The 13,103-nt window shown below is 37.5% G+C and overlaps 1 protein-coding gene across 1 annotated transcript in view; it reads left to right on the top strand.

Moving 5' to 3' along the window:
* LOC124788488 (methyltransferase-like protein 17, mitochondrial) overlaps window positions 1–12,892 on the top strand; it is a gene marked incomplete in the record, with an annotated part of 112,510 nt that extends 99,618 nt beyond the window's left edge. Inside the window, 2 exon segments of the mRNA XM_047255761.1 lie at window positions 5,318–5,456; window positions 12,468–12,892. Of these exon segments, the coding sequence (XP_047111717.1) occupies window positions 5,318–5,456; window positions 12,468–12,567 (239 nt within the window).
* Between the last annotated feature and the right edge of the window lie 211 nt (window positions 12,893–13,103).

Genomic DNA, 13,103 nt, shown 5'->3' with positions numbered 1-13,103 from the left:
AACCACCTTCAGTCACAAGTTGCGTTTTTTTACTGCACTATGCATTTCGAGCCCTGGAGGCTCATCTTCAGGTGCTTTTTAGTGATTTACATCAGTTTTTTTTAGATGTTTGCCTGTTGATATTACATTTTTGTGTTACAACATGGTATATTGTAGATATAAGTTTAACAGCGTTAATAATATGAAACTAACTTACAGTTTAACATTGTATGATGTCTGCTTCTGTTGTGCAGTTGGTATACACAATATACATATTTAATTTTGTAGTACATACTGGGATACATACAGTGTCACACACTTTTTCGCACATTGTGGTAGCAGAACGTAAACATGCCAAAGATTCTCGTTCATTCATACAGATGTTCTGCTTCTAAATATAATCGATTTTCTTGTTTCACAGAAGATAATATGATATAGTATTACTAGTACACAGGTATTATTAAAATAATTATTTGGCACCATGTTGTAGGTTGTCAGCTGTTTGTACTATTACAGATTTGATTCCCAGGAAAATATAAACTTTTAAAGGTGTAGAAAAAAATTGTGGCTTTTAAACTCTGTTTGTTCATTCAACAGGTTTTCAGAATATTTTTCTTTGTGTAGCTTTATTTTTTACTGTTGGGTTCTGTGTGAAGTACAGTTAGGCTGTTGTGGATGTTGTCAAGGCTGTGTTTATTCATATACATGTGGTTAGCTATTGTAGATTTTTCAAAATGGTTTAGTTGGAAGGTGTCGGTGTGTTCTTTATACTGTGTGTGGAAGGTTCTTCCAGTTTTTTGTATGTAAAATGCAGGGCAACTGTTACATTGTAAATTATATATTCCACTGTGTAGTGTTATTGACTTGTTTGTGTTCACTGTGTGACGTAAGTGGTATCCAAGTTTGCTGTTTGTGGAGAAAGATATTTTAATATTGTTTTTTTTTTTTTTTTTAATAAGTTAGCTATTTTTTGTGATACTGTGCCTAAGTATGGAATGCTTGTAAAGATTTGTTTTGTGTTGGTGGTTTTCTTTTCATTGTTTTTGTGAGTGATGTTGGTTTGAATTTTTTTAGATAAGTTTATCAATTGATTTAACAGAGTAACCATTATTTGCTGCAATTGTTTTGATAGTATCTATTTCTTGTGTTAGTGCTTCGGGTTTTAAAGGTAATGTATGTGCCCTGTTCAGCATTGATCTAAATGCAGCATACTTATGTGTGTTCGGGTGGTATGAAGATTCATGTATTGTGATGTCAGTGGAGGTTGGTTTTTGGTAAATGTACAAGTTATGTTCTTGTTGCTCATTCACAATTGTGAGGTCTAAGAAATTTATGGATTGATTTCTTTCATGTTCTATTGTGAACTTTATTTTATTGTAGAGTGAGTTGAATGATGTGAGGAGTTCTTCAAGTTCATCTTTAGTGCCATCAAATAAGAGTAGTGTGTCATCTACATATCTCTTGTAATACACAATTTTTTGAACAAGTTTTTTTTCTCCTTTGAAGAACGTTCTCTAAGTGGTTGATGAAAATGTCAGCTAGGAAACTTGACATGCAGTTACCCATAGCTAAGCCTTCTCTCTGTTGATAGATTTTATTATTAAATGAAAAGTAGTTGTGGGACAGTACTAGTTCAAGTAGATCTACCAACTCTGTAATCTCTGGTATGGTTAGTTTTTGTGTGTGATGAGGTTTTTTCTAATAATTTCAATTGTCTCTTTAACAGGTATATTTGTGAACAAGTTGATAATGTCAAATGAGGCAAATCTAGCTTCTCTGGGGATTTTTACATCTTTGATGAGTGTTGTTAACTCACGTGCATTTTTTATTTTGTATGTGGTTTCAAAAGTGTAAAATTCTCTGAGGATATTATTTAACAACTGTGAAAGTTTATATGCAGGTGTGTTCTTGTGCGAAAAAGTGTGTGACAATGTATATATCCCAGTATGTACTACAAAATTAAAGATGTATATTGTGTATACCAACTGTACAACAGAAGCAGACATCATACAATGTTAAACTGTAAGTCGGTTTCATATTATTAACGCTGTTAAACTTATATCTACAATATACCATGTTGTAACACAAAAATGTAATATCAACAGGCAAAAAACTAAAAAAACTGGTGTAAATCACTACAAAGCACCTGAAGATGAACCTCCAGGGCTCGAAATGCATAGTGCAGTAAATAAATGCAACTTGTGACTGAAGGCAGTTTGTCTTCATTTTACGAAAGTAAAACAGTCGTGGACGAAACACTGAAAAACAATGGATAAAATTAAGGTCTAAAAGAAACCATGTACAATAAAAGGGCACTGAGTGTATCAAAGAACACTTTTTTTGTAGTGAAAAAGTAGTAGCTTCTTTGAAAAGGTTTCACCATTCTATATCCATAGAGCTCTGAATGTATTGCTAGAAAATTAAAATATGTGGATGATTTAGGTGTGGTATATTGTGTATGTGAACATCTGTTTCTCAGAAAGTGACGGAAATGTATAGATAGCGAAAATGCATATAGCCAGAACACATCAAGGTTCAAAAGATGACCCTACATGCCCAACATAGTGAGCTGTTTTAAATGCCAGTATTATAAACATCCACCACATTGTTATAGGGAAAAGTAATCTGTAGTAAATGTAGCAAAGTTACAGATGAACCTGAGCCTGTTTTCATAGCCTTTTTTCTGTGCCATTTGGTCTATGAATCATGCAGGCCCAAGTTAAAAATATATATGGCTTTCATGGAAGAGAGAAAGTGTCAGGAAATAAAGGTCATGAAGTTGATCCCTTATGTTGAAGCTACAAAAACATATGAAAGTATTAGGCCACTAGTATGTGCAACATCATTTAGTCTATGACCAAAACAGTAGCGAATACCAAAACCTCGCAACACACTAACAATGGCACTTGAGATTGTAAATGTTCCATCAAAGAGTTTCTCCCTATAAAGTCAGGGCTTCACAAGAGGCAAAAGAAAGCATAAGTATATCATCTCATCACAATCAATGAATAAAGGAATGTTAAGTAGTGAACCTTGTAGTGGTGAGTTTATACCTTCATATTTGTTAGTAAAAGATTTATGTGACAATAGCAGATCTTGAAATATAGCAAAACCATTTGGAAGATCTGTGTGTTAGAGTCACCAAAGGGATTTTTTAAAAGCTATGACAATTCTCTGATAAGAAATAGTGTTCTCCACAAACAAAATGACTTTCTCTATCTTCCTCCAAATAATGTCCTAGATGAAGACTCACTCTTTGTGTAATCTTGTAATACATCTGCACGGCCTATTCCTCATAAGGAGATTGTGGGTGTGCATCACACCTTATTCTTACAACACATTTTTGTGCAATGAAGACTTTCTTTCTTAAAGATGAGTTATCCCAGAACATCATTCCATAGGACAGTATTGAATGAAAATATGCAGAATATGTCAGCTTACTGATTTGTCTCTCCCAAGATTGGCAGTGATTTTAAGTGCAAATGTGGCTGAACAAAGTTGTTTTAGGATTTCCGAAATGTGCTTTCCCAGTGTAAATTCTCATTTATCTAGACACCAAAAAATTTTGAAGTTTCTACCCTATTTATTATTTCTTCATCATGTGTTAAACTTATCACTGGTGTGATACCCCTAGATGTGCAGAACTGAATATGTTGTGTCTCTTTAAAATTGAGGATGAGACCATCTACAGAAAACCAGTCAATGGTACTTCTGAGAACATTGTTTACTATTTTTTCTGTTTCTGTGTGTATCTGTCAGCTGTTTACAGTATTAGTGTCATCTGAAAAAGGAACAAATTGTGCTTGTTGTGTGCTAGATGGAAGACCATTTACATATGTGAGGAACAATAGTGCACGTAAGATTGAGCTTTGGGGAACTGCATATGTGATTTCTCCCCAGTCAGAATAATGTCCTCGGACTACATCAGTTGAATTACCAAGTACAAATTTGTACATTCTTTTGGTTGGATATGACATTATCCATTGGTTGCCTATACCAGCAGTCCCATAACATTTCAATTTACGTAGGAGAATATTGTGATTCACAAGTCAAAAGCTTTATATAGGTCACAGAAAATACCATGTGGGACTATTTTATTATTTAATGCTTGTCAAATTTGGTGAATGAACATGTAAATGGCATTCTCAGTAGAAAAACTCTTCTGAAATCTGAACTGTGATTTGCTGAGGATATTATTGTTGCTCATGTGGATTACTATTCTAGAAGATGGTGTACTTATTCTCAAAAAATTTGGAAAATAATGCCAAAAGTAAACAGGTTTGTAGTTATCAACATCTCTCTTGTCATCCCTTCTTATGGAGAAACTGACAATGACATATTTCAACCCCTCTGAAAAAATGCCTTGAGTTAGTGATACATTACATATTTCAGGGGATTATTATATGGGAATCACCATCAAAACTGGATGAGTTTTTATTTTTGATGGAATATATAGTTTTCTTAATTTCAGAAGGATAAGTTAGTAGCACAAATGTATCAATGATTGAACTCTAGGACAGCTGTTTTTTTTACATGCTTCTGTGATTTTCCTCATTAACTGTTTGTCAGTATCTTTCAGACTATATCTAAGAAATGATTGTTAAATATGTTTGCTACCTGTGATATACCATTTATAGCTCTTCCATTGCGTTCAGTAATCATGTTATCCTGTTCTCTCTCTCATTTCACTATGTTGTCAGAATTACTAAACACCTCTCATGATGAGTGTCCTCAACCATGTCATCACAATTATTTTCTGTTCCCCCCTCCTCCTCTGGTGCTAAATTTAGGTTATTGTCTTTTGCTCATGGTTGTATTCTATTTTTATCATATCTTTCTTTCACATTCATGGATTCTATCCTTTTTCTTTAACCACTCCAATTCATGTAGCTTGTCTTATTTCATTAGTTTTTTTGCTGATCTCAATATGTGAACAGTTCTCCTTACTACTAAATCCAACACCCTTCCTCCTCCTACATTCTACCCATTTTCAAATTTCACTTTCATTCATAGTAATGTCTCATTAGTATACTGTCACTGTTCCACTGATTGTTGAAGTAAAAAGGGAGAAATGTGAAAAGACAAAAAATCTTTATCCATCCTAAATTTCCTGTAACAAGGGTTGTGTTAACGATGGGTTGCACTTCAGATGACATTTACATTCTGCTTGCTGACAACTTCATGTTTAATATATTATTGAATGGTCTCTTTCTTTTTTGCAAAGCCAATTTATTTACTTGACTTTTATTTCTTGCATTTAGGGAAGGCTAACTAGGTGTATAGTTCATAGCGGTCACCTTTTCTGAAGTGAGTGTTATGGATTTTGTACAATTTGCAGGCAGCAGACATAGTGATGATGCACAGTGGCCCAGAATTGTAAGACCAACACTAGTAAGGTCAAGACACACCATCTGTAGAATGTGCACAGCATCAGGAAAACTGACAGAAGTTATTTTTACAGCCTCTAAACATGGAAAGTAAGCAAATGTTTTGTCTATTTTCTGGGCAATATGTTGTGTCAGTGTATGCCAATTTAGTGATATGGTCTGTATACTGTGTTTTAATATGTAATGGGATATCATGACATAGTTGCTTGCATTATCTTTATTGCAGCAGTATAGCTGATGTGTTTTATTACTGTAATGTCTTTTTATAACTTATGTATGTGTCATTATCCTTCACTAATCTTGATTGTTTCAAGGATTGAAATACAATTTTTATTTACTGGATCTGTTAATTATGAATGAGTAGACATTCAAAACTGAGAGTCAGGTATTTGAAATATAGGACTACATTATATCATGGGGATCTTAATTTGCCATATTAACTACATAATTTTTAACTGATCTATCTAACTCTGCGTTACTGCACCAAGCAGCACATTCAGTGTTGTCTTGGAAATGGATGGGTGGAATTCTGTAAAATATTATGTGCTAGTTTAATGACAGGGTGATTTATAGTTTGTGGAAACAACACAGCTTAAACCAGAAATATGAAACTTGGTGTTTGGAGTTATCCAATAAATGCTTGGAAGCTTTAATACAGGCTTATTTAGAACTGACACATGAAAGCATTACTAGTAACAAATACGAATTCGCCAGTATCAGCCAGAGATGAGGTGACAGTCATGAAGAGAACATTAGTATCCAATTAGTTCATTGGAAATGACAAACTGCCACAGTTACATTTGAAGTAGGTAGTAGAGTAACTCCAGTGTGATGCTCATAAACTATAGTGGGGCCTAAACATTTTGTGGACTCTATAATTGTGCCAGTGTGAGATATTGTTCTGGTAGAATTATATACTTGTTTACAAAGTGGCCACAGCCCAATTGTGTGTGTGTGTGTGTGTGTGTGTGTGTGTGTGTCTATATATAGACACACACAAAATTCAAGCTTTTGCAACCAACGGTTGCTTCATCAGGAAAGAGGGAAGGAGAGGGAAAGACGAAAGGATGTGGGTTTTAAGCGAGAGGGTAAGGAGTCATTCCAATCCCGGGAGCAGAAAGACTTACCTTAGGGGGGAAAAAAGGACAGGTATACACTCGCACACACACACACATCCATCCACACACACACCCATATCCAACCGCACATACACAGACACAAGCAGACATTTGTAAAGGCTTTTACAAATGTCTGCTTGTGTCTGTGTATGTGCGGTTGGATATGGGTGTGTGAGCGAGTGTATACCTGTCCTTTTTTCCCCCTAAGGTCAGTCTTTCCGGTCCCGGGATTGGAATGACTCCTTACCCTCTCCCTTAAAACCCACATCCTGCGAAAGCTTGAATTTTGTGTGTATGTTTGTGTTTCCCTCTATTTTTTTAATATATATATATATATATATATATATATATAATAGAAGGAAACATTCCACGTGGGAAAAATTATATATAAAAACAAAGATGAGGTGACTTACCGAACGAAAGCGCTGGCTGGTCGATAGACACACAAACAAACACTAACATACACACAAAATTCAAGCTTTCGCAACAAACTGTTGCCTCATCAGGGAAGACGAAAGGAAGTGGGTTTTAAGGGAGAGGGTAAGGAGTCATTCCAATCCCGGGAGCGGAAAGACTTACCTTAGGGGGAAAAAAGGACGGGTATACACTCGCGCACACACACACATATCCATCCGCACATACACAGACACAAGCAGACATTTGTAAAGGCAAAGAGTTTGGGCAGAGATGTCAGTCGAGGCAGAAGTACAGAGGCAAAGATGTTGTTGAAAGACAGGTGAGGTATGAGCGGCGGCAAATTGAAATTAGAAATTAGCGGAGATTGAGGCCTGGTGGATAATGAGAAGAGAGGATATACTGAAGGGCAAGTTCCCATCTCCGGAGTTCTGACAGGTTGGTGTTAGTGGGAAGTATCTAGACAACCCGGACAGTGTAACACTGTGTCAAGATGTGATGGCCGTGCACCAAGGCATGTTTAGCCACAGGGTGATCCTCATTACCAACAAATACTGTCTGCCTGTGTCCATTCATGTGAATTGACAGTTTGTTGCTGGTCATTCCCACATAGAAAGCTTCACAGTGTAGGCAGGTCAGTTGGTAAATCACGTGGGTGCTTTCACACGTGGCTCTGCCTTTGATCGTGTACACCTTCCGGGTTACAGGACTGGAGTAGGTGGTGGTGGGAGGGTGCATGGGACAGGTTTTACACTGGGGGCGGTTACAAGGGTAGGAGCCAGAGGGTAGGGAAGGTGGTTTAGGGATTTCATAGGGATGAACTAAGAGGTTACGAAGGTTAGGTGGACGGCGGAAAGACACTCTTGGTGGAGTGGGGAGGATTTCATGAAGGATGGATCTCATTTCAGGGCAGGATTTGAGGAAGTCGTATCCCTGCTGGAGAGCCACATTCAGAGTCTGATCCAGTCCCGGAAAATATCCTGTCACAAGTGGGGCACTTTTGGGGTTCTTCTGTGGGAGGTTCTGGGTTTGAGGGGATGAGGAAGTGGCTCTGGTTATTTGCTTCTGTACCAGGTCGGGAGGGTAGTTGTGGGATGCAAAAGCTGTTTTCAGGTTGTTAGTGTAATGGTTCAGGGATTCCGGACTGGAGCAGATTCGTTTGCCACGAAGACCTAGGCTGTAGGGAAGGGACCGTTTGATGTGGAATGGGTGGCAGCTGTCATAATGGAGGTACTGTTGCTTGTTGGTGGGTTTGATGTGGACGGACGTGTGAAGCTGGCCATTGGACAGGTGAAGGTCAACATCAAGGAAAGTGGCATGGGATTTGGAGTAGGACCAGGTGAATCTGATGGAAACAAAGGAGTTGAGGTTGGAGAGGAAATTCTGGAGTCCTTCTTCACTGTGAGTCCAGATCATGAAAATGTCATCAATAAATCTGTACCAAACTTTGGGTTGGCTGGCCTGGGTAACCAAGAAGGCTTCCTCTAAGCGACCCATGAATAGGTTGGCGTACGAGGGGGCCATCCTGGTACCCATGGCTGTCCATGGCTGTTCCCTATGAAAGTGCTGGCAGGTTAATAGACACACAAACAAACACAAACGTACACACAAAATTCCAACTTGCTTCATCAGGAAAGAGGGAAAGTCTTTGCCTTTACAAATGTCTACTTGTGTCTGTGTATGTGCGGATGGATATGTGTGTGTGTGCGCGCGAGTGTATACCTGTCCTTTTTTCCCCCTAAGGTAAGTCTTTCCGCTCCCGGGATTGGAATGACTCTTTACCCTCTCCCTTAAAACCCACATCCTTTCGTCTTTCCCTCTCCTTCCCTCTTTCCTGATGAAGCAACCGTTGGTTGCGAAAGCTAGAATTTTGTGTGTATGTTTGTGTTTGTTTGTGTGTCTATCAACCTGCCAGCACTTTCGTTTGGTAAGTCACATCATCTTTGTTTTTAGATATATTTTTCCCACGTGGAATGTTTCCCTCTTGTCTTTAATCTTTGTTATTCAGAATCTTTTAACAATGGGGAATAGTGCATGACCATGCTCTCAGCATCTGAGTAAAGCTGGTGCAGTATACATAAGAAAAACTGCAGAGGCAACCATATATATTAGAATTTCTTATCTAAAGTACAGTAAACTAGACAAAATTTAAAGGAATTACACATGAAGCATCACATCAGGCTACAATTTATATGGAGAGAATCGTCAGTACTATCCCACCTGTTGTTTATTCATTACATTAATGCATATAAAAAAATCACTGAGGATGTTTACTCTGCCTTGAATGTCTGTGGCTTTGAATCCAGCATAATGTATTAGTTTCATTGTAAAAAAAAGTGAACGTTTCATAGATTATAGGAAATGACAAGACTGTAATTAAATTTATAGTTGGATGACATATTGTACATTGTAATGACAAAAATAATCAGTTATTGACAGTAAAATGTAAATGCATAGATATAACATCTACTCATCAAGTGGTGCTAGGAGAGAACACTCACACAAAAACTTTTAACTTTTACAAGCTTTGGGAGCCAGTGGCTCCTTCTTGTGGCAAAAGAGTGGAAGGGAAGGAAGAGGGGTGAAGGAAAAGGACTGGAGAAGTTTAGGGAAAGGGTCACAGTCCAGAAAAGTCACCCAAAAACCAGGATCAGTGGAGATTTACCGAATGGGATGAGAAGGAAAGACTGATGGATGAGGAATACACTGAACGAGATTTGAAAATCTTAGAGCTTAAAGGTGGAAGACAGGGTAATATGAACGCAGAGCTTAGTACTAAAACATCATGCACGAGTTGATAAGAGGGAAAAACTAAGTGCATTCTCATAACAGAGGTGGGAGGGGGGTCGGCGAAAAATAGACAGGCTAGAAAATGAAAGATGCAGAAAACTAAAATGGAATGGAGAAAGGAGTAGTTAGTGCGAAGAAATGCTGAGACAGAAAGAATCAACATAAATTAAGGCTAGGTGGGTGGCGAGAATCTGAGAAACTGGTGTCTGGGGAAAGAATCTAGATGGTGTACCGTATTTACTTGAATCTAAGCCGCACTCGAATCTAAGCTGCACCTGAAAAATGAGACTCGAAATCAAGGAAAAAAAATTTCCTGAATCTAAGCCGCACCTGAAATTTGAGACTTGAAATTCAAGGGGGGAGAAAAGTTTTAGACCACACCTCCAAATCGAAACAAAGTTGGTCCATTGAAATATGAGACACAATTTAGGTCGAATGAATGACAATACAGCTGCAGTAGTGTGGTTCGAGTCGTAAGCTTAGCAGTTAAGTTTTACCAGGTAGCCATTGCTATGTGTCAGGCACTCCATCCGTATTTATACGGCTACCCTTCCTTTTTCACATGCTTCATCTGGTTTGAATTGATTGCTTATTTTTCTTTGATCTGATAAGCGCCGTTCTCTTTGTTGTAAGTGTTTACGTCACTCTAAGCTGAAAATGCATTATTTTAGTGTGTTATGCATTTTTTCTTGCATTCTGATAATGAGTGTTTATGGACTGTTGCCGCATGGCTTGCTTTTGGGTGCGCTACCGCTGCTTATAATGAAAAAAAGAGAAGAATTGTCTCATTAGCAAAACAATGGCAAGATACTGCTATTTGTTGTTACTTACACTGCTGCTTTATTTGATAATGATAAATGAGAACCAAATAATAGGCTGCATATGATAGAAGATATTCTGAACAAGAGTTTAGCGAAAATTTTTCTCCGTTTGAAAATCTTTGCAGATGCCTCTTTAGTACATTACATTCTGCATAGAAATTAGAGTCATATTAGATTTAAAAATCTAGTCAGTTGCCGTGCTTCATTTCTGACTGTATCAGTATTCAGAATAAGAATAATATGAATATAAACATGACATGATATGTATATTCTTTCGCGTTTGCTGTTGTCTCACTCTAGTTTCGTAGTTTATTAGGCAGACAGGATTTAAATGAGATAGCAGCAAACACGAAAGAATACATGGCAAAATGTTTACATTCGTATTATTATGGTGAAGAGAATTCTGCAGGTGATTCACAATTCATACAAGTTCCTATTAGCAACCATCACTTGACACAGGTAGGAAAAAATTCAGAATATAGAGTTGGCCATATTGACAAACATCCCAAACAGTCTTGCCAGTCAGATTTTTGTAGTACATTGAAAGGCTGCTACATTCGAAGATGAACAGTATGGAATTTGTATTTACTTCATTGGATAATGTATGAAAATGCAGTGGTCGAAACTTGGGGCGGAGAAAAAAAGCTCGTCTTCCACCTTTTTTTAAGTTTATTTACTGACGCAGAGGTTTTGGCACCAGTGTTTATCTTTGTGGCTGCAAAGCATGCCTGTGTAGTGCTACATATATTCGACGGCAGAAGTTAGGTGTGGCGGCACCTACCAACATTTTTCAGAACTTCCACTTACTTTGCTCTCGATTTTAAGCCACAGGCAGTTTTTTGGATTACAAAAACTGGAAAAAAATGTGTGGCTTAGGCACTGAGCTCTTGACTGTCATGTTTTAGAGTATTGGCATGAGTATCATGAATTATCAGTCAGGATGAAGGGTATAGGCAGCAGGTGTAAACCGGCAACACACAATATCCTGCTGCAGAGCATGCTGTACAACATGACGGGCATGACCTCGGTGCCTGTTTTACCATGCGCCATCTGGATTCTTCCCCCAGACACCAGTTTCTCAGAACTACGCAGGTGGGAACTAGTGCCATACTTATGTCCTTGGTTCTCATCACCCGCCTGGCCCTAATTTACATTGATTCCTTCTATCTCAGCATTTCTTCACAGTAGCTACTCATTTCTTCACTCTATTTTAGTTTTCTGCATCTTTCATTTTTTAACCTGTCTATTTTTTGCCATCCCTGCTCCCACCTCTGTTACATTCAATGCTCTTAGTTTTTCACTCTTATTTACTCATGCATAATGTTTTAGTAGTAATCTCTGTGTTCACATTACCTTGTCTTCCATCTTTAAGCCCTCAGGTTTTCCGATCTCATCTGGTGCATTTCCCAACAGTCAGTCTTCTCCTCTCATCCCGTCTGGTAAGTCTCCCCTGACATGGGGTTCTGGGTGACTTTTTGGATCTATGCCCTTTCCCTAAACCTATCAACTCCTTTTCCTTCACCCTCTTCCTTCCTCTTCAACTCTTCTGCCAGAGGAAGGAACCACTGGCTCAGAAAGTTTTTAAAAGTTAAACCTTTTTGTGTGTGTGTTCTCCTGCGACCAGTGGGTGAGTAGAATTTTTATCTATCCATTTAAATTATATTGCAAATTGCTTCACATAAAGAAAAAGAATTATACAGTTAAAGGTCCCTGAAGATAAACTTGTAAATAATTGTTTATCTGACAGATTTTTAAGTGCTGTTGTATTATCTAAAATGAGCTTATTGTACACTATTTTTAAATTAATGATAGACTCTTTTCTATAAAATCCCTCTATTCAGTCAATGATTACAATACAAGCAATCATTCAAAGTGCAGTGGGTATTACTGAATATAGTTGTCACTTTTTTTGTTTTTGTGTCTTGGTTTGTGATGTGAGGAAAACTTTTCTTTTTCAGAATTGCGTACAGATGTGCAAGAGCAAGCAAATGGGGTGACTTATTTCCTGTGAATCTCTTGGAAAGTGAAATGAATAGTGAAGTGAATGCTGAAAACTAATTACAGTTATTTTAGGAATGAAACCTACTTACCGGTAATGTTTTACACCGTAAGTAGGCAGTGGTGGTGATTGATTGTAAAGATTGCAATGTGTTCACCTGTATATTACTGTCATTCGTTAACATCTCACAGACTTTCCGAACATCTCTACCAATTTTGACAGTAATGTGGCTAAATAATTGTTTGATACATTTTCTGTGTTCCAAGAATATGAGCTGCTTCACAAGTGTTTCTAAACATTACAAAATAGTAATAAATTTATAGTCAGTGTCACCTGTCATGAACATTCTCAGATACACTCATGGCACTGATCCATTTTAAATTAGATGTTTCCCTTTATTTTTCTTAATGATACCTTCTAACATGTTTTTCTTGAATAGTATTTCAGTAGCAAATCCATAATCTAGCAGCAAGTGTAACTTACCAATATAAATTGTGTCTATGATATTGAAAAGTCCTGTATAGGACACAAACAGTGAAAATATAAAATAACAACTGGAAAGTTCTGGGTAACACAGAAGTAAAAATAACAAGTG

Source organism: Schistocerca piceifrons, chromosome 1 (assembly GCF_021461385.2).
Source record: "Schistocerca piceifrons isolate TAMUIC-IGC-003096 chromosome 1, iqSchPice1.1, whole genome shotgun sequence".
NCBI lineage: Eukaryota > Metazoa > Arthropoda > Insecta > Orthoptera > Acrididae > Schistocerca > Schistocerca piceifrons.
This window is presented reverse-complemented; position numbering and strand designations above follow the sequence as displayed.